A 22,615-nucleotide genomic window follows, 5' to 3' on the forward strand; every position below is an offset into this window, starting at 1 on the left:
TTTTTGTACATATGTTAACCACATGATGTCTTTCTTATGTTTTCTTTCCCCCTCTGCATGATTTGGTCAATACCATAGGATTGCATGGTGCATCATTGATACAATATTTAAGCCATAGACTAAAATTACAGGCTAACTTCCAATGTTGAATATAATGAAGATACTATGTCTACCTATACCAATATGTAACTTATAGTAGGGTGAGCATTCGGTTAATTCGATTAATTTGATATTAATTTTGTATAAATTTTTTTTATTGTTATTTTAAATAAATTTAGTTAATTCGGTGTTAATTGAAATAACTAATTCGGTTAATTCAATTTTAGTAAAACTTTGATTTGATTTGGTTAGCCAACACTAAATCGGTTTTCGGTTAATTCGGTTAATTTATGTACCGAATTAACCGAATGCTCACCCCGCTGTCTTATACCCTATAAATATCAATACACTCCTTATTCTGGTTGCATATTTGGTGATATTTGCATGTGCAGGTGTGCATATTGTTAAGGGCATATTATGTATCTGCACAAGATATTTCCAGTACTGTCTCATGTGCTGATTTGAATGATGCAAAGAACCGAGATCCTCGTTTTCGAGCTAAAGAAGCTAGACATAGAGTTGAGGAAGCTTTAGGAACATGTTTACTCCCCTCCCTGCAAATGGTACCTGCAAATCCTGCAGTTGGCCAGGAGATATGGAACATTCTGTCTATGCTTCCTTATGAGGTTCGCTTGGTATTGTTATTCTTTGTAATGAGTTAATATTGGTCCTATCCTGTCAATTTTGCATTGTAGGCCCGTTATCGTCTATATGGTGAATGGGAGAAGGAGGATGAACAAAATCCAATTCTTCTGGCAGCAAGGCAACTTGCAAAGGTCCATATCTTTTAATTTCTTTCATATCATCTATGTATATTTTGTATGCACAGAACTTAGTTCCAGTATTTGGGAAATTAGTTGGACACAAGGAGAATTTTGAAAAGGCTTGCAAAGGAAAACTTGAAACAACTGAGTCGCATGGTAGCCAAGCTTGCTCATTCTAATCCGATGACTGTTCTCCGCACAATAGTTCAGCAGGTTCACTTTTCCCAAGAATGACTATCCTATTATTTTTTTTTTGGATATATCATGCCTCCATCCCCATTGGAGATAAAGAACTATGGAAAGACCATAAATTGCAGATTGAAGCATATAAGGATATGATAACACCTGTTGTGGATGCATTCAAGTACTTAACACAGGTACCGTTTTTATTTGATCTTTTATGCCTATTGTGCTTCTGGTAAATGGTTATATTGGTTCTCTTGTAGCATTACTGAGCATAACCATGATGTTGTTCGGACACTATCTTTTTTTATGCACATTCTTATTTTATCAAACTGAACCAACATACATTTGTAAATGCCAAGTTTATATTAACATTCACTTTTAGCTTATCGTGCTGACTATAGTTTGCTGCCTCGATAACTATCTCTTATCATTGTACGTATATGACCATGTTGCTGGGGAGATTTGCTACAGAATCTCGATTCAAACTTGTGTGCTTTTGAGGTTTGTTATATGGTGGATCAAGATATGGATCATTGCTTCATCATTGTACTTGAACTCTATGAACAAAGCAACACCACCTGTTAGTGTCACCTACTACAAGAATAAGATAATTATGAAGGGAGTGGACAATGGAGGACGCACTTCCTTCAACTTCCCTCTATTTCCTCCTTTATCTTTCTTTTTTAGCCTTGAGTATAGAGTCATATATCTGAATCAATTTTCAAACGCTGTAACATGTGAATACCTTGAACGATAGTGAATTGTTCTAGGTGAATTTTCTGGTCTATTAGAGTTGGTAATTTGATTCATGGGTGGTAGTATTGGTGTCAGAAATTGCAAAACCTAAGTATCCTTGGCATCTGATTGGTGGGATTGAATCCGGATAAATTCAAAATATGTAAAATAAATAAGCTTGTTTAATAATTAAGATATAAAGGTTATTCAAAAACCTAAAGATGCTTGATATATTTGAGTAATATTATTATTATAAAAGAAAAATTTTCTTTACTCTGTAAATATCCGAATAAATAATTTATATCATAGAATTTGATATACTCACTATTAACCAATTATATATAGTATTATATATTCATTGTTGCACATGAGCAAAAGGTGAGAGTTGCCAAGATGAGGATGTTAAGGTGGATGTGTGGATATACGAGAATGGACAGAATAAGAAATGAGAGCATTAGAGAGAGAGTTGGAGTTGTAGGAAAAAATTCCAAGAGACACATTTAAGATGGTACGGGCATGTACTTGTACTTAGACGACCAATAAATGTTCCAGTTATACGATATGAAATTATGACAAATATGCATATCAAACGAGAAATACTAAAAAAGATTTGGTTAGCAACAATAAAACAAGATAAAATTTATTTAATATAGATGATGATATAGTAGGAGATAGAACTCAATGACATAAAAGGATCCATATAACCGACCCCACCTAGTGGGATAAACCTTGGTTGTTAATATACTCACTTATATTGAAAATTGATCACTCAATCAATAATATTATATCAAATAATATAATCATTAGCATCAAAATATTCATTTTTAATCTAGATATAAATAAATGCTATAGAAACTTGTAATTGCATATCAAATATATTGCACAATTAAATCTGTAGTTATATATATTAGTTTTTACATATTATTTGACTGTGTTCATTAACAATTTAATTAATAATGTTAATTATATATTCAATATTATTTACTTATTTATTATATTAATTAATCTAACAGTATTGGAGTATTAATTAATTATGTAGTAATTAATAGTTTTGATTATTAATTTGTTTACCCCCAAACAGACCAATTTGTTCACTTATACATGCTCACAGCATCCTTCTTCTAATGTTTCCATCCACCTTAAATCCGCCTCTACTATCACCTTTTTCCTACACCTAATCCAATTATTCATATGTTAAAAACACAAAAAATAATACTGATAATATTTTTAGTATTTAGTTTAAGCGCATCCTTTAATTAGTATATTTAATGAATTAGTTATATTGTTTTATAATGATTAAAAAAATATCAAACAATATTTTAACTAAAACATTTACATATTGAAAATTCAGATTAAATTATCAAACATAAACATAATGAATGACATCTGACAATTATTAACATCTCATGAATGGTGGTTAAAATGCATTAACAATTAATAGTACATAAAATAGCAATTGATTTAACATAACTAAAATTATATAAAACATTTAAATACTAGATGATAGTTAATGAATAAAAATTATAACTAAATAATATTGTTAGTTTCATTTCCTCATTTGTCATAGAAGCAATTAATAACACTGAATGTTAAAACTGTTTCATATATTAGAAGCTTTGCAAACTTATAATTAATCAGTGAACACGTGTCACTGCAGGGACACTTCATTCCTCTTCTCCTTCTGAATTTAGCAGCCACACAACTTCAAGGCACTATTTCTTTTCCCTTCCTAGCCAAGGCCTGTGCCTCTTCTGTAAACTCACAGCTATGAGGTGTCCCAACTCTAGTTGGCTTCATTTTTCTTTTTTTTTTTTCCATTGCCTGCGACGGCAGGATGGTGGAGTGATGCCACCTGATTTTGTGAAAAAGACCGATTCCTTAAATTCTCATCTCTTCGATCTGTTTTCTGGCCAAATCAATTATATTCTGGGTTGTTTTTTATTTATTATTTCGTACCTCCAAAGGATTGATAGCATTGCTTGACTTCTTGACTGAAATCGGATTATTCTCAGCTGATTTTGATCCAACTGAGCTGATGGGTATCTAGGGAAGAACACTATTCTTTTAGTTTAGTGAGGAAAACTAAAACCAAATATAAAAATTTCAGCTTGGAAAACCCAAACCCAAACCAAGACCAACTGAAACTGTTTTGGTTTGGTTTGAGGTTCGGTTTGAACCACACTGAATTGTTCGATTTGATTTGGTTTTAAACTGTTAAATAAATATAAATATAAATTAATCAAAAATAAATTAAAAACTAGTTTCCGAATAATACTTCTATTGAAATTAGTGACAAAATCATAATTTAAGGTTAACATAGATTAGGGAAGATAATAATAAGAAATCATAATAGTTAACATTGCATTTTCCCCCTTATATATATATTGAAAAAACCTTAATGGTTTGGTTTTAACAGCATGAACAAGTTCAAACTGAAACCAAATCAAAACTGAAAATTGTTCCTAGTATCCAACCTGAAACTAATCAATAAACCAATAGATTGAATTTTTTGGTTTGGTTCAATTTGGTTTGTTGGGCTTGGTTTATAGATGCCTACTCCTATCCGTATTGAAATCGGCTGAGTTTGCCAACCATGGTCTAGTTTTGCTTTTCTTAATTCGTCTGGTAAATAACAATTGGTATTGATTTCTAGCATTAATTTCATGATCATAACTTTTATAACAGCCACTGCTGTTATTCACCAAGTAAGCTTGGGCAAGCATAACTAAAATGAAATCAAATTGTATCAAACCATAGTGGGAAAAATTTTAGTTTGTCAGTTTGACCTTTTTTTCATTTATTTTATAAAATAAAAAAATCGGTATAATTTGGGACAATGGCAAGCTGCTGATAAAACCAAACAGAACCAACATGGATCATATTTAAATATACCTTATATTTATATGTTTAGGTATGTATTTTGTAAGTTAATAAAATTTAATGTATTATTTGAAGTATTTTTGGTATTACAAAGAAATATTTACAGGAATCATTATAGTACAAGAATCATCAAGGAGATGGTTTTTGACAAGATATATGAGAACAAGTCAATAAACGATTTGATGAATATTGACAAGAGAGTAACAAAGAATAAGATACAACTATGACTTAATAGAATACTTATGTATGATTGTAACAAAAATTTCCATAGTAAAAATTAAATATGGACCTTAAAGTTGTTTTTTTTTTACTTGGAGTGGAAGTAGGGGGGAATGAAGTAGTTCAAGTGAAGGGAAATGGAAAGAAATGAAAGGTAAGAATTAATACTACCCACTATTGTAACTCTGTCCCATGCCTGTTGTTTACTTGGACGGAATCAAAAGGAAAAAAAATTATGCCACTTGATTATTTGTGGGTAATAAATGCCTAAGCTTCATTTAATTTCATTTTTGCTTGATTTGGGTAGAAATAAGAAAGTGAAATTAGTTGGAATTAAATTAATTTCTTCTTTTATACAAACAGGATGAATCAATGATTTGATTTGTTTTCTTATCTATCCTATTTCCATCCAACACAACATCATATTGGAGTGAGCTAGAGGAAAAGTTGATGTATTTTTATTTTGACTCAAAAAGTAAAAGAAACATGATGCATTGTTTGAAATCTTGTGTCGTGTTGTGAAGCCTAGTCAAAATGTATCGTTCCGATAAATTATAAAAACTCGAAACTACTATAATTTATCCTGTGTTGTTAACTTAATTTGTTGATGAGTATAGTGTCATACTAACATTCAACACCCTTTGACGTGTTACAAACAACGTGAAGATAAAGTGATGCTCGTTAGTTTTTTAGCTTATGTTCATGCAAAACAATGTTAAAATTGTACGATTTTGTATAAGAGATAATAATATGGATGTGTTCTATTTTTTATTCTTCTTTTTCATCTCCACTGGCACCATAACTCAAAAATAACAACAATATGGTTCTAGGTAAAATCCAAAATTCAGGCATGACGCGAGATTTTGAATGGTACATGCCTAATTCAAAAGCCTTGCAATGAAAAACAAAAGCAAATCTAACAATAATGGTTTATCTGACTTAGAAAACACATGACCTAATCAACAAACTAGTAAGGGGTAATGGATATGGTAGGAAAGTTCAGTGGTTATGTTCAACACAATACAAAAGAATAAGGGAAGAGACATCAAGAGGGTTAGTGGGATGAGAGGCGAGAAAGGAGGGGTCTGCCACTTGAGGGATGGTGGTGCTGTAACATGACAAAGGGGAAGCTGCAATGGCAGTAGTCTTTCTCCTCTAAGGGGAGATTAGGTGGTCAGTTGAGAAGAAGTTCATCCATAACTTACTAATAATATTTTCTTTCATTCAAAGAGTAAAGCTCTCGTTGGAGGATTCATATTGCAGGATTCTTCCATGTATTATTTCTCAACATGCTATAGCATGTTGCACTTTCCATTTAGACAACTGTAAATTATCTTTACATGTTTGTAGCACCAAAACCTTGCTTTTGTTTGAATAAACTGACATCTGAGTGTCTCTTGTCATCTGCCTTAATGCCCTAGTCCATATTTACATTTTAAGTGCCAAATATTATTGTGTTATCAGAACTAGTATCCTAGCTTCAGAACATTCATTTGGCAGATCATAGGATAAACCTTGTCTCTTTATTTTTCTTCGTTTTCATTGTTTTGAGGAATTGGAAACAGTCCTTTTTTTTAAAAAAAAAATTTATGTGCATTTCCTCAGTACTTTTTCTTCCATGCATTTTAAGGGACCACCACCAGGTTCATGTGTATGTTTCTTCGTGAGGTAAATTTGTTATGCTAAAAATATTTTTTATTGTCATGTGTAGATTGTGTTCTTTTACAGAGTTCTTGCACCGAGCAATTTATTTGTTGGTTGATCTATTGAATTTAGTTTTGCCATGTCTTATATATTTATCAATTATTTGCAGTTTCATGTTTTTTTTCATGTGTATATTTCCATTTTCCATGACAGTTGGAGTATGACATGCTGGAATATGTGGTGATTGAGCGTCTAGTATATGGAGGGCGATCTAAGCTCAAAGATGATGGCCTTAATCTGTCAGATTGGCTTCAATCTCTTGCATCCTTCTGGGGTCATCTGTGTGTATATATTTCTTCAAATAAATGCTTTTAACCTCCATAATGTTTGCTCATGATAATTTATTATGAGCTGAATGTGTTTATTTGTTAAACTCTGGTTTGTTAAATTCGGCCTACAAAAACTGCTTTTTTTGGTACTATCACCAATATCACTTATTTGCTTGTTTTCAGTTGTAAGAAGTATCCTTCCATGGAGTTGAGAGGTCTTTTTCAGTATCTTGTCAATCAGTTGAAGAAGGGCACTGGTATTGAGCTTGTTCTTTTACAGGTAGCTTCAAAGGCTTTATCTTTTGTTTATGGTCTTGCTAAGAATTTTGAACCTACACATTTTGGTCCAAGTGCAGGAACTTATTCAGCAAATGGCAAATATGCAATACACTGAAAATATGACTGAAGAACAACTTGATGCTATGTCTGGAAGCGAGACTTTGCGGTATCAGGCTACTCTCTTTGGAATGACTAAAAATAATAAGGTAAATTCACATTCGGCCGCTATAAGTCATCATGTGAGACTATTAATCAGATAATCTTTCAACATTTGTGATGATTTGTGTTTTTAATATACTTGTATATGTTTGCCCACATTTATCATTTGCATTTCTATTACTTCTCACTATAGAGAGAGGTAGGATAGTGCATGTCCAAAATAGAAACTCATCTCTCCTGTCCTTTCACTCTCTATGCTCGCTCTAGCTCAATTTAATTATGTCCTTTCTGCTCTAGCAATTATCTGTTTACCTCTGTATTCTAGATAGTGAGAGAGATAACGCGTGCAAACACTTTTTCCAACTATTTAGGGTGACTATATGAATGTCTAAATCTCTTTTAGTTGAAATTTAATAGTTTTATTTGGCCTTTACCTCCCCTTTACTCCAATTGGTTTGACTTATCTAACTACAACTTCTTCTAGTCATGTTTGGACATTTTCATATGATGCTAACTTACGTTCTCTCATTCTATCATAAATAAAAACTAAAAATTTGGTCTCTTAGTAACTGAATACACACATCTCAACATATGCATTACACATTTGGCTGTAGCTTTTGCCTAATGCTCAATGCCAAACTGGTATCTGTTGTGGCTTCAATGCCTATGCAAATTAGTTTCGATTAGACAAAGCCTCAATGAAACGGATTTGGCTATATTTTCTTTTACCTGGACAATAATTTTTCTTGTTTAATATCTACATTGTTTCAGATTTAATCGTTGAGAGTTTGCGAGTTTTTGCATGCTATTGTATTTGGTTTCTCCATTTTTGTTCTACTATTGGCACCCTACAGAAGAAAATTTTGTTCTCAAATTGGTTGGCTGGCTTCAAATGAGAGATTTTACTGTTAGGTTTATCAATGCTCAACTTGGTATAAGTTATTTCTGTGATTATTAGGTGTATTTTTTGTTATTTCTTATTGTTCTAACTCTTATTTTGCCAATATTTATGTTTTTTTTATTATTACATAAATTGATTTTCTGCATGGGATTTAATAGATAGGTAAACTTTTGGATTTAGGCCAATATCTATTTCCACTCTTGTTGGATTCATTGATGAAGACAGCCATCTGAACCTTGGCATGCTAGATTCAAATTTAAAGTTGATGCTCTAAGATAAAGAAAAATGTACAAATTGTATGTCATTATTTCTTTTGCTGTTGCTTTTGCACTTTGTGTGTGAGAGATAACATAGTTGCCAGAATCCATATCCATTTGTAGATCTGATGGTAGAACCTTGGCATGCTAGATTCAAATTTAAAGTTGATGCTCTAAGATAAAGAAAAATGTACAAATTGTATGCCATTATTTCTTTTGCTGTTGCTTTTGCACTGTGTGTGTGTGTGAGAGAGATAACATAGTTGTCAGAATCCATATCCATTTGTAGATCTGATGGTAAAAGAATATCCAAGTATGAATTAGTTGTGTTAGTTTGATAGGATAAATGAAATTGGAATCATTAAGAAACAAATTGATGAAGAGAAAATTAAATAGTTAACTAATGTAAAGTTACCAAGTAGTATTAGATTATTGTAGCAAAAAGGTGATTAGCTCATCCTAGGCTTCCTTCATAGTCCATCCCCAGGTCATGGGAAGAGAGGTAAATCACGGGATCAACTTATAAAATAGTATTAAATTATTAATATATAGAACGATGGTTTTGAGGTTAATGTTGATCAAGTGGTACTATATTTCTTTCTTGATTGACGATGACATCTCTTGATCTAGCGAGAGTAGTTGATAAGGCACTTGGTTTAGCTAGTGACAGATTGTTAAGGTTGAAGGGTCAATCAAGCAGTGGCAAGTAGAGCAATTTAAGTTGGATTTCTCAATATTAACTCAGGCAATCCCTATATACATTAGCAAATTTTGACACAGTAACAATTCTATACCTTAGCAAGTGTTTTTTGGTTGTCATTTTATTGTGTGGTTGATCTTCTGGTGTCTTGCAGTTCTTTATAAAACTCCCAAGTTGTTTAATTGTATGATCATATCTTGTTTTTTCTTTTTGGGACTGAGTTAATCTACTGGAGTCTTTGCAGTTCTTTATAAAACTCCCAAATTCTTTGGTCATGTGATCATATTTTGTTTTTTCTTGTAGGTACTGAGTAAATCCACCAACAGGCTGAGGGATGCATTGCTACCTAAGGAAGAACCAAAGTTGGCTATTCCACTTCTAGTACTTATTGCTCACCACCGCTCCATGTAATGTGTTTTGCTTCACCATTTATTCAAAACTGTTTCAACTTATTCTGTTTGTGTATCCATTATGTTAGTTGTTGCATGATAATTTTACTAGTTCATTTTGAATTGTGATTTATAATGTAATTATAACTCCAATGCTGAGTTCGTTGCTTCGTGTATAGGGTTGTCATGAATGCAGATGCGTCATACATCAAAATGGTTAGTGAACAGTTTGACAGGTGTCACGGCACACTCCTGCAATATGTAGATTTTCTATGCAATGCATTGGCTCCTGCAGCTTATGCTCAATTAATTCCTTCTTTAGATGAACTTGTGCAAAAGTACCATCTGGACCCAGAGGTGATTTTTGTTTTTCCTTTTTATTCTCTCTTTTGGTTAATTAATACAAGTGTCTCAAACTTTCAATTTTTGTTTAAAAATCTTTCTAAAAATTTCACTTGCTTCCAATTCATAGCTAAACTGTTTAAGCTATTTTAATAGTATCCTATTCTTAATAATATATGTTCTATTTGAATTTATAAACCAATTTTATAAACTCTTTATTTGTTAAAACTCTTTTTCCTTCAAAAAATAAGGTATTTTCCATTAGGAACAATGTGTTTTTTAACTTGAAACACTTTCTTCATTCAAAGAAAAATCATTTTCAAAAAATCAATAATTATTTGAATTGAAGAACTCATGTGGACAATTGGATGAAGTTAAAATTGTTTAAATAGTTTAGCTATCAAATTGTAGCCATGAAACTTGTGGGTGGTTTTGGGAAGACATGAAAGTTTATCTTCAGATTTCATTGAATGCACCTTTATTGGAAATAGCATTAGAATTTTCTGCTTTTACTTTTTTATGTGAGCCTACATATGACTTGTTGCTTCTTATAGCACCTAGATAAAACTGAGCTGTATGATAGAATATGATTTTTGTTTTGTCATATGTAGATTTAGAATCTAAATTCTCGTTTGGCACAGGTTGCCTTTCTGGTATACCGGCCCGTGATGAGACTCTTCAAAAGAATGCATGGATCTGATTCTTGCTGGCCCCTTGACACCATTGACTATTCAAACAATGAAACTGAAGAAAATGAAGTAGAGCCTTCAAATTCATCAAATGATGTTGTATTGGATCTTGGTTCACCATGGAGACCTATAATGTAAGTTCTGTTGGATTTAAGCTCTGTTTCTTAGCTTTGATCCAATCTCTCTCACAAAGTTTAGCTGTATGCAGCCTGTCCAATATGTAGCTGGCTTATTTCTGAGCTCAATAACTTTTGGATTTTACATTGAAATTGCATCATGCTTCTTAATATTTAACATATTCATGTTCTACTTATAATTTTTCAGGTGGTCAGATCTTCTTGCTACAGTCCAGTCAATGCTTCCCTCAAAAGCTTGGAATAGCCTTTCTCCAGATCTGTATGCCACATTTTGGGGGTTAACTCTTTATGATCTTCATGTTCCCAGAAACAGGTATGAGGCAGAGATTGCCAAACAACAGTCTGCCATGAAAGCCTTGGAAGAGATTTCTGACAACTCAAGTATTGCAATCACAAAACGTAAAAAGGACAAGGAAAAGATTCAAGAGGTTTTAGATAGATTGACTAGTGAATTTCAAAAGCATGAGCAGCATGTCTCATCTGTGCTCCAACGGCTTGCTCGTGAAAAGGATAAGTGGCTAAGTTCCTGTCCTGACACTTTAAAGATCAACATGGAGTTTCTTCAGCGATGCATTTTCCCTCGTTGCACTTTCAGCATGCAAGATGCTGTATATTGTGCTAATTTTGTGTTTACCTTGCATTCTCTTGGAACACCTTATTTTAACACAGTGAACCATATAGATGTTCTTATCTGTAAAACCCTGCAACCTATGATCTGCTGCTGCACTGAATATGAAGCTGGAAGACTTGGAAGGTTTTTGTATGAGACATTAAAAATGGCATACCACTGGAAGGTAAATGGGAATTGTTTCAGTTGTGCTACATTGGTTTCTTATGTTGGTTTTGTAAAGTTATCTTATCAAAATTGTCTTATAGGAAGATGATTCATCAGTTTGCTTCAAATTCATGCCATAAGATCTTGTTTTTTTCCTTTCAGAGTGACGAGTCTATTTATGAAAATGAATGCGGAAACATGCCTGGATTTGCCGTTTATTACAGATTTCCAAACAGTCAGCGTGTCACTTACAGCCAGTTTGTTCGAGTATGCACTTTTCGTGTTTTTACTTTTATGTAGCATTAAATTCCTAGATTGTTTGAAGTTTAGAAGTTTCGTAGATGCAGCATTGTTGCTTAGCCTTGGTTAGACATTTTAAACATGTGGCTTGTAGATCTTCATAAACATGTTCGATAACAGAAGGAACAAAAAATAACTTGCTTAATTTCAGATGCAGAACACACACACACAGAGTTTATAGGTTCAACAGTCTATGCTAGAAGTTGTTTATGATTTTTTTTTCCATGTATTGATTTTTATCATGTTCTTATATCTTTACCCAAATGTTTTATGTGCCAATCAGCATGTTATCTTGTTTTATTTGCATTTTTTTTATATCTCGTGTATTCTCATCTTAACTTGTTTTGCATTATTCTTCAGCTAGGACATCCTCTTCCTTGACTTATTTCTACCTCTGTTTTTTCTAACCCTTTCTGTTTCGTTTTTATTATGTCTGCCCAATTTTTTAATCCTGCCATGGATGTATTGTCTTTCGATGACATTGTTGCTACGACTTTGCATCATCTTTGAAAGTGCTAGGCTTTAAAGATCTGCTCTGAATTAGATGATTGAAATATATCACTAATGTATGTTTCCTACACCTCCATCTATTTATTCAATAGATTTACTTGATACTCCTATGATTTTTGCAAAGTTCTGCAATGGCCATCTGCTGGGTAATGCAAAAAATTTATTCTCAGTTTATGGCTAGTGTTCTTGATCTTAGGAAATAGAACACACTTTACATATATATAATTGGAGATTATTTTAGCAAACTCAGTTTCATTAATTATTTCAGCTAATTTTGTTACTGTATTTTACTGAATTTTTATTTTGTTTTGAGAAGGTACACTTCAAATGGAACACAAGAATAACACGGTTACTTGTACAGTGCTTGGAATCTAGTGAATACATGGAAATAAGAAATGCACTTATTGTTTTAACCAAAATATCTAATGTGTTCCCTGTTACCCGAAAGTCTGGACTTAATCTTGAGAAAAGGGTAATAATCATTTCTTTACCCTTTTTTTCAGACGCCATCTAAAGAATTCAGAATTCTCATTCCCATTTTGGTTGGACTATTCTTTATAGGTGACCAAGATTAAAGGGGATGAAAGAGAGGATTTGAAGGTTTTGGCCACTGGAGTTGCTGCGGCATTGGCTGCTCGTAAGGTTAGTCATAAACTGGATAATGTTGTTTTTGACCGATTTAATTTGCAACAAATTTTATCCATATCAATTTTCTGGTCAATGTCTTGCTCATTCTTTATCTACTGACACAGAGCTTATGGGTTTCTGAAGAAGAATTTGGCATGGGCATTGTAGAGTTGAAATCAACAGCATCAGCTGCAAAATCAGTACCTGGTAATTTTTCAACGTCTTTATCAACTGCAACATTACTCCAAAGGATGTTAAGAGGACCAAATTCTTCTACAGGAAATCAGATTGTAGACCCTTTGAGCACAGGCAAGGAACATATCCAACACATGAAATCTACTGATAGAACAGATGGCGGAAGTGTTTTGAAGCCTGATTCTACACAACCGAAAGTGAAAACTGGCCTTCTGGCAAATGGGCAGGAAACAAACTTCTCTATATCTGCTACAATGAGTAAGAATTCTGGTCTTGTGAAAAACATCGATGAATCCATGAGATCAGATGATGTGAGTGCCAAAGCTTATACTAAAGGTGCTGCAGAATCCGATGTAAGTAATGATCATACTCCAACTATGCATCTTATGTTGCACACTTCATCGCCTTTGTAGATATCAGTTTCGAGAATCTATTATGTATAATTTTCTGGATATATTCGGGTCTGGTATCATGGTGTTAAATTCTTCAACATACTTTTCACTAAATGAAAGAAAACAAATATTTTAGTTTACAATTTAAATCTCGTGCTATCGTACCTTCTTGCCTGATATTATTTTGAGCCCATACTGAGCCATGGGACAATGTTGGAACATCACACCATTTGCTGTCTTCAGCAAGTGTTCAAAGGTGACCATGAAAGAATGAATGTCAAACAAAGCATGACTTGTGAGCCAGCAAACAATTTCTCTGTTATGTGCAGGTGGGAATAACAACTGTACATCCTTTCTTCATTTCCAATCCTTCCTCTCTGTTGATTCCTCTTCATCTTCTCTCTCTCTTTTTCTTTTTTTCAATCTTGCTCCTGTCCACCAACTACACCATATCAACAGAGTTAAGTTGTGCCAATCTATATCATGCAGCATAGGTCAACATCAAGGAATGAAATAAGCAGCTAAACCTTGCTTTATTTAATTGTTCATTTAAGTGCTATTTATTTAACTGCAACATGCTTTCAAACACGAATAATGAGCAAAGTAACTTTATATAACAATGAGGGGATGCCATTTTATAGTCCTTACAAGCCAGACTAAAATTTACTTGGGCACAACAAATTAGTCTTATATGATTTACGTACAATAAATTTCTCAACATAAAATTATATTAGGTTTGATTGAAATAGTGAGAATATAAATTAATATAAAATTATATTAGGTTTGATTGAAATAGTGAGAATATAAATAAATAAAAATAGAAATTGAAGCATCAATTGATTTCCTTTTCCCCAGTTTATTTTAAATGGGTATTTTATATGCATCATTCTCCAGCAATGACAGCCTCTTAAAGAGTTGTTGTCTACAGCATAGTCATTTCCTCCAATAAGGAAAATTGTAAGTCAACAATAGGAAAAACACTGTGCATCCCAACTATCCCCTCTGTCTTGAATAACTGTGCTAAAGATGAGTTCTTGCATGATAACTAAAGGCGCACATCTGTGGAAAAATTGGTAGACAAAGATAGAACATTGGATGCCTTACAATTAGCAATTTTACTACGTTAAAGATTGGAATATTAACAATATTTTATTAATCATTCTCAGTATGATTGTTCTCATAACTTTGCAATGTGTGTCTTATATACACTCATTTGAACTCTGTTTGGTAGAAGAAACAGAATTGAATCAATTGATTACAAGCTTGATACTCATGAGTAACTAAAATTGAACATGTACTAGTAGACAATTAACAAATTTTATATGATATCTAATGTTTATCTAATGTTCTTCATCATGTTTATTTAGTTTAATTTGTTCTTTTAGATTCATAAAATAGTTTGGAGAATTCAACAATTGTGAGTTCGGGCTATGGTTAGTGGCATATTGGGTGTTCCTTAAAATAGGCACGTTATTAGGTGACTCTTCTTGACTTAACATAAGCTCATTCAAGGTTCTTTGATTTTAGTAGAAGTGGGTTATGCTTTGCCTATTATCTCTTATGATACTATGGTTGGCATCAATTGTGTGTCTCTCATTTCTTTCTCAAAGTGGAGTCTTAAGGCAATTTAACAAGTGTTTTTTGTAGAGTTAAATTTTAGGACTCATTTAAAAGTTCTTTAATCAAAGGAAAGTGCAACTAAATGAGGTGAAGGCTCTGATTGCTGGATCTTGGGTAATAAAATTTGCATTGCTCTTGGATCTTCTTTTCCTTTTCAACTTGAGACTGTATGAGGAGATAGAGAGGCTTACTTTTGCTGTTTGTAGCTTTACTTTTATTTTTTGCTTGGCTACGTTTAGTAGGATTAAGCTTAATGGTTATTTATTTTGGTTAAAAGAATATGTACTCTTTCCATCGTAATGATGAAGAGGCCAAATAACAAAGGTCAATTAAGAATAGTGTAGATAACATATGGAAGAACATCCACCCTATTTGTAACTCTGCTCCCATTTGAGGACATCAAACATCTCTCCGTGATTGATAAAGAGGTGTCGTCCAACATTTAAAATTTGAGATCTCCAAACGAACCAGTAAGGATGTGGGTAATTTGGTACTTGTATCAACACACAATATAGTTTAGCACGAGTTGAACTGTGTTGATGTCTTTGATCTACTCCTACTTAATCCATTTACCTAAAAAGTATAATTAGTTGTGTGAATATTACATAGAACAACTTGCAGAAATTTAATTATAATTCAATGCTACTTGTGCATAATAACTTATATTTTATTATTATTATTATTGTTAAACCAATGTTTAATTGAGCTAAAAAAACATATTCAATTCAGTAATGAATTTACTTGAGTTCAAGACTTGAAATGGTTTCAACAAGTTTATGTTAACCTCTACTGGTGAAATTATAATTTTATTGATTAGAGTTTGATTTTAGGATTGAATTGTGTTCAATCTGGTTTTACGTTGAATCATTTTTAATTGAACTTAGACTGGATTGCCTAGGGCACTGCCATGTGATGGCATGGCTAAGCAATCTGACAGTAATAATGAGAGGTTGAGAGAACAAAGGCTAAGGAAGATAAAAAATAAAAAAAGGAACAGTGCATAGTAGCTTGGTTTCTCTTCTTAGACATTGTTGGAGTTTGTATTGTTTGACATTGCTGGAAAGGAATATCATCCAATACAAATGATACAAAGATTTTTGTTGCACATCACAGTTAAAACACTTTATTTTTGTATGCTGCAGCCTTGTGTGAGTTTGATACATTAGATGATTGATACATTTTGCCCACGTCAACTGGCACAAACCTGGATCCGAGACTGATTTTGTCTACCCATACAGCTTTGTATTACAGAGGATGGACTTTTTTGGAGTTTGATTCATGCATATTTCAGATTTATGACAATTTATATCTGTTATGATATAAAAGAAATATAAATACATATGTCGGTCCCTTTCCTGACAAATCAAACTTGTAGGATAAATATCTGGCCAATCAACTTAACATGGTACCAAAGGAGAATGTCTTGAGTTGATATCCTACTTGTGTCAAAGATACTCTCATTATTCATGTGCTGGATTTGAGCCATCAATATACCCATCCACACATGAAGTGGAAGGGATAGAAATATAAACTATAGGTTGGTCTTTTTTTTTCAATGTTCAAGCTTCTAGGATAATGAATTAGCCAATCAACTTAAATACCATATAGAGTTGTCCTCCATGTGCTTCCTATGCGGGTAGTTCGAATGCATCTGGTTTTCTCCTAGGTTTTTCAACTTTATGCGGTTCATTTAATCAATTATCCTTTTTGTTTTCAAATTGAAATTGTAAGTATATTTTCCTGATGGCCCACACCAGTTTTATAATCTAGTTTCTATACTAAAAGCTGGTAGAGTTCTTATACTGGTATAGTTGTTGGTCAACATGCAAATTATGTACCAGGCATTTTGAAGGATATATGTTAATAATCGATCTAGGTTTGGTGTACATCACTCTTACTTTTTAAGTCAAATAACCTATTAACAATTTTTTGGGAATTGTTTAGGCTGACTAATCAAGGTCTTTATTAATAACAAACTGTTTTTCATTTTGATATTTAAGATTCTCATACCTATCATCTATAATTCTCATAGTACAGACTACTGAGGATATTTCTTCTCATCACATAAGAAAAAAAAGGTAGATCCGTGCTACCTTAACGGCCTCTCTAATGTCAGACCCATAAATATGGAGGGAGGTAAATGCAGGTACGTGTTAGGCGCATGGTGGGGTGATCACAAGTTGTCAGTTCTTCGGAATCGACCTCTAGTCATTACGCCAGGGATGTCATGCACCCATCATCTGAGCTACGCCCTACGGGCTCTTCTCATCACATAAGAGTATTAATAGATAATGGTCATAATAAGTTGCATGGGTGAACAAGAGCATAACAAAAAATCATTCTTTTATGGTTAAGATATGATGAATAGAATAATTAAAGATATTGGGTTGATGCTTGTAAGGTTACTTTCAACTGCACTCTTTGTCTTGCATTTTATGCAACTGTTGTTGTATTGTGTCTTAAATGTGTTATTGTATCAGATCCTAAGCTTCTTTTTAATATTTTTACAATTAATATTGGCACAATATACCAAATCTTCTCTTGCATCATATCGAAATTGTTCTTGAATTTTGAAATTTTTATGACCTTTGCCATGTGGAAAATAATTGGCAACTTCTGAAGACACTATAATTTCGTGTAGTGTTGATTGAAATTATACAAAAAGCAATAGGCTTGGCTGATTGTCTCTATAATGGAGAACTTGCTGTAAGAATCCATGCTTAGGCTAACAACTTATGGCTGCCCTTTCCTCGTAGAGGCATCAATTTATAGATCAATCGGCGAACGATACTGCAAGAATCAATATTTGCTCATAGTTACCAACTTATAGATGCACTATCATCATAAGACATCAATCTAAAAGATCAACTTTTTTAAACTCTATTGTTTTTTGTGATTTTCTGAATGATCGCTTGTAACAAAACTGAAAGCAATCTACCTGATGAACAAGCTTTGTTGCCCTAATCATTTTCTAAACTAGCAACAGGAGTAAACCTTATTCTGAACTAGATATATTCTTGTTGGCAGACAAGAGTACTGCAAAAACGAGCTTCTATTCCAAAGTTGATAAAACAGGAGGTTGCCAAAGAAGACAACAAATCTGGAAAACCAGTTAGCAGGAGTGCCAGTCAACAGTCTTCTATATCTGCAGACAAAGATACCCAAGTTTATCCAGCTGATACTAGGGAGGGTGGAACTATTGTTACTTCTTCTGCAGTATCCAATGGCATCTCTGTGCCTGCTTCTGCAAAAGCATCAGTTGCATCTACTAGAATGAATGAAATGCATGAAAATGTGGAAACTTCTGATGCATCCATTAGACAACAGAAGAGAACATTTCCTGGTGAAGAACAAGAAAAAACATACAAACGCAAGAAAGGGGAAACTGAAACTAAAGATGGTGAAATTACTGATGTACGAGTTTCTGATAAAGAAAGAGGTCATGATGCAAGAGCAATGGATAAATCTCCTTTTCTGGAGCCTGAGAAGCCTTCTTTGGAAGAGCAGAGTACTAATAGATCACTGGATAAATCAAAGGATAAAACTAATGAAAGACATGAAAAGGATCACAGAGAAAAGTCGGATCGCACTGACAAAGATCTTCATGACAAATCAAGAGATAGGTCACTGGAGAGGCATGGAAGAGAGCGTTCTATTGAAAAAATACAAGATAGGAGCACCGATAGAAATCTTGATAGGTCAGTTGAGAAAGCTAGAGAGGATAGAAGTAAAGATGATCGGACCAAGCCCAGGCATACTGAGATCTCCACAGATAAGACACATCTCGATGAACGATTTCATGGACAAAGTTTGCCTCCACCTCCACCATTACCTCCCAGTTTTGTTCCTCAATCAGTGGGTAGCAGTAGAAGAGATGATGAGACTGACAGAAGAACTACTAACACAAGACACATCCAGCGACTTTCTCCTAGACATGATGAAAAAGAAAGGAGGCGATCAGAAGAGAATACTTTAACCTCCCAAGATGATTCAAAACGTAGAAGAGAGGATGACTACCGTGAAAGAAAGCGTGATGAACGGGATGGACCATCAGTCAAGGTAGACCTTAATTCTGTGTAAAATTTTCTATCATTGTCCAGAATGATAAAAGATCACGTTTTAAAAAGGTTACACAATTATCCACATTATATAAAGTCCTTTTCTCTATTAAAATTTTCAAAATTCTTTTATTTATCATTATTATCCTATTTTAGGATTTGCATAATTGGCATGTCCAAAAGGCTTTGGCTTTCATTATCTATTAGGTGATCATGATTAAATATATAGGTGGATCTTAATGTGGCACGCATCTGAGATAATTGGCTAAAGAAACAAAGCAACAATTTTATCAGAAGCTATGGAACATTGTAGATAAAACTCTTCCGGATGAAAACTAACCACCAATATGCAAAAATTGCCAACAAATTTGTAATGGCAGCATGTTGTACCGAAGTGGAAACTGGAAACATCTTACTTTGATAAGATAGTATATACCAAATGTGAAAAGATATATGGTTATCAGCAACATTACTATTTAATTAGTGTTTGCTCTTCATCCTTGTCTTGCTTTGTGTTATCCATTCAATAACCTACATAAAAACAAATACACCCGTGCAGTTTATTAATCATTTTTGATTGGGCAATATGTTTCTGCTCCATTTGTAATCTTCAACATTAAGCAATGCGTGGCAACTGATTGGTCAGCTCCACTTTTAATGATGTGTAATTTCCTCCAATGCATGTCTCAATTATTATCATATCAACTTTCACGTCCATCAACTTTTAATGGGTACAAGGTCTTAAATCATACTACTCGTTTCATGTTTGCAAATGGATAGTGATGGTTAGGTTTTCAATTCCTTTGCAAGATAGTTGACTGTCAGATTTTGGTCAAGATCATTAATATGCTAAAAGTCAATGATGTTTTTGTGTTATGATCACCAGATGGATGACAGGGAAAGGGATAAAGTACCCATGATGAAGGATGATACGGAACTCATTGCAGGCTCCAAGCGAAGGAAACTGAAGAGAGAACACATGTCTGAAACAGGTGGAGAGTATTCCCAAGCTGGTCAGCTACCTTCCTCACTTGCTCCAGGAATGCCTCAGTTATATGATGGTAGAGAAAGGGCAGACAAAAAGGCAGTCATAGGGCAGCAACGTGCTGCATACATAGAGGAAGCACCAAGAATACATGGGAAGGAAGCTGTAGGCAAAATTAACCGAAGGGAATCTGATCAGTATCCTTGTGCCTACTTATATGCTTTCAATTACATTTCTTCACCAATTTATAACATCCTCTTTAGATCTAATCTTGTGTTATTTCAGTCGACTTATAGTTTTTACTTGTATATGTGAAAATATTTTTTTTCACAAATTGTAAGTAGCATAAAAATGAGTCAGACAAATAGATGACCAATTAGATTAATATTTTTCTTCATCAACAACTACTTATATACCTACCTTTTATTTTGCTCCAGTGTTCTGAGTAGTTTTTTTCCCCTTTTGTAGTTGAAGAAAAAGGGTGTGCACTTCTAGGATAATCATCAGAATAGTGAAAATGGCTACATGGTGTTTATGTGTTTATATAGTTTGCATGGCTGAGTAAATAAATCTCTCTAAGCCTTTAAGGGCTCTGCCTCTTTTACTTTCTACATCAAGAATTCGTCAGTCCTTGTCTTAGTATACCTTGGTAGAACAGTAACTAGCTAAGAGAGGAGACGGAACTGTATGCTTCTGTATTCTGTAAAATCTGTGCAGGCTAAGGCAAAAAGCAAACATGCTGTAAGACTTGAAAATAGCCAGGGTAAGAAAATGAAGTAAACACAAAAGTTCTTGAGGCTCTCTACTAGGTGAGGCTCATTGGTGAGATCTAGGAAGCCAAAAGGGCATCCCAAAAAGTTTTAGAGTATCTACAAACCATCAACAAAACCAAATTTGTAACCCAACTTGAAGCACTAAACCAAATTGAACCCCAACTTGGTTCTACAACCCATCAACAAAACCAAATTTGTAAACCAACTTGAAGCACTAAACCAAATTGAACTACATGAATTATTGTGCGGTACAATTTACATTTCAAGTTGCAAGTTGTTTGTTGCACAAGGCCAAAATGCATATCTAGATAATTGATGTTTATATGATTTTTTTTTTTAAAAAAAAACAGTAGATAGCAAGCTTCTCTTCTTGTTTTCATCTTCCATTTTGGTCTAGAAAGTGTTACTTTGACTTGTAACTTCAGACTACATGAAAGGGAATGGGAAGAAGAAAAGCGAAGACCTGAAGCAAAAAGGAAGCACAGAAAGTAGTCAGCGATGAGCATCTATGTGCTGATGTTCTAGGAGCAACATCACAAGCTATTGCAGGCTTAGCCAGGTGTAAGATAACATCTAATGGTGTCAAAATTTTGTTGAGCTATGAACCTGTTACCTCGATGAGTACATCTAGTGTTTCTGCTGTCTGTGCCATGCCAGTGCTGTCGGGGATCAGAATAAACTCAGAAGATGGATTCAACGATGGAATTTGTAGTACTGCATTTGTGGACCTTGCCACAAGCAGATCTATTAAGCTTTCAGATTCTACAGCACAGAAGATGACAGAATTCTCATTAACTATTCCACTGTATCTGCATTGTTTATGGTGTGTCATTATCCTTACAGATCCATTTGTGGTAGCCAATCATGAAAATATTAATTATGATGATTGTGATATAATTTATTTGGACATTGTTGGGAGATCGGCGCAGCGTGCAACAGTGTGTAGATTGGAACTAGATTTAAATTAATTTTGCAAGCATCCATAGTTTTTGTGCTATAGGTTCAAAATATGAAGTAAAAGATTTTAATTGGTATGAGAAGGATTAATGATCCATCTTGTGTATGTAAACGCTACGCCCTCGTCTTGCGACCAGTAAATTTTGTTCTTCTATATGTTTTGTAGGAATTGGTGTAAAGTAATTTTGTAGATGTTGCAATTCTTGACATGTTTTTGGTGGTTGGTGTAGGGCTACTTACAGTGATGGCCTGGTTTCAGTTGGCATGGCCTATTAATCTTTTATCTGTAGTCTTTTCTGGATGTTTTTCAATAATCCAAAAGAAAAAAAAACTAGCCACTTGTGACTTCAAATTCTACTATTTAAATTTCATATGTTAATAGACTGACGAGAACATTTATAAAATAAATAAAATAAAATTAAATAAAATAAAATAAAAGAAAAGATAAAGATAAAATATCTTATCTGAATAAAATGTATTAAAGGTGAATGTAATAGATGAATAAAATGTATTAAAGGTGAATGTAATAGAGTATTAATAAATGATGCAGAAATAAAAGAATGATAGAAGAAGTAAAATTTTTTAATAAAGATTTAGGTGATTAACTTAATTTAGATAATTTAAATAGATTAATGAGTATAGAAATTTATTTAAAAATAGAACAAGTTTTAAATGAGATGTACAATGAAAAACTTGTTCGATTAGATGATATTC

The 22,615-nt window shown here is 33.4% G+C and overlaps 1 protein-coding gene across 3 annotated transcripts in view; it reads left to right on the forward strand.

The window, feature by feature from the left end:
• LOC121971876 (THO complex subunit 2-like) overlaps positions 1-21,927 on the forward strand; it is a 50,787-nt gene extending 28,860 nt beyond the window's left edge. Inside the window, exons 15-33 of one of the 3 annotated variants that reach the window (XM_042523365.1) lie at positions 492-725; positions 795-875; positions 957-1,076; positions 1,181-1,240; positions 6,741-6,868; positions 7,040-7,136; positions 7,213-7,341; positions 9,456-9,559; positions 9,721-9,898; positions 10,525-10,706; positions 10,897-11,503; positions 11,647-11,751; positions 12,611-12,766; positions 12,856-12,936; positions 13,047-13,128; positions 13,201-13,469; positions 18,156-19,187; positions 20,073-20,368; positions 21,342-21,927. In XM_042523365.1, coding sequence (XP_042379299.1) covers positions 492-725; positions 795-875; positions 957-1,076; positions 1,181-1,240; positions 6,741-6,868; positions 7,040-7,136; positions 7,213-7,341; positions 9,456-9,559; positions 9,721-9,898; positions 10,525-10,706; positions 10,897-11,503; positions 11,647-11,751; positions 12,611-12,766; positions 12,856-12,936; positions 13,047-13,128; positions 13,201-13,469; positions 18,156-19,187; positions 20,073-20,368; positions 21,342-21,363 — 3,963 coding nt within the window. In that variant the 3' untranslated portion in view covers positions 21,364-21,927. Of the gene's footprint in view, positions 1-491; positions 726-794; positions 876-956; positions 1,077-1,180; positions 1,241-6,740; positions 6,869-7,039; positions 7,137-7,212; positions 7,342-9,455; positions 9,560-9,720; positions 9,899-10,524; positions 10,707-10,896; positions 11,504-11,646; positions 11,752-12,610; positions 12,767-12,855; positions 12,937-13,046; positions 13,470-18,155; positions 19,188-20,072; positions 20,369-21,341 lie in introns of all 3 variants that reach the window. The other 2 variants (XM_042523364.1, XM_042523363.1) reach the window with 2 other exon arrangements.
• Positions 21,928-22,615: the final 688 nt, after the last annotated feature.

Source organism: Zingiber officinale, chromosome 4A, assembly GCF_018446385.1.
Source record: "Zingiber officinale cultivar Zhangliang chromosome 4A, Zo_v1.1, whole genome shotgun sequence".
Classification (NCBI taxonomy): domain Eukaryota; kingdom Viridiplantae; phylum Streptophyta; class Magnoliopsida; order Zingiberales; family Zingiberaceae; genus Zingiber; species Zingiber officinale.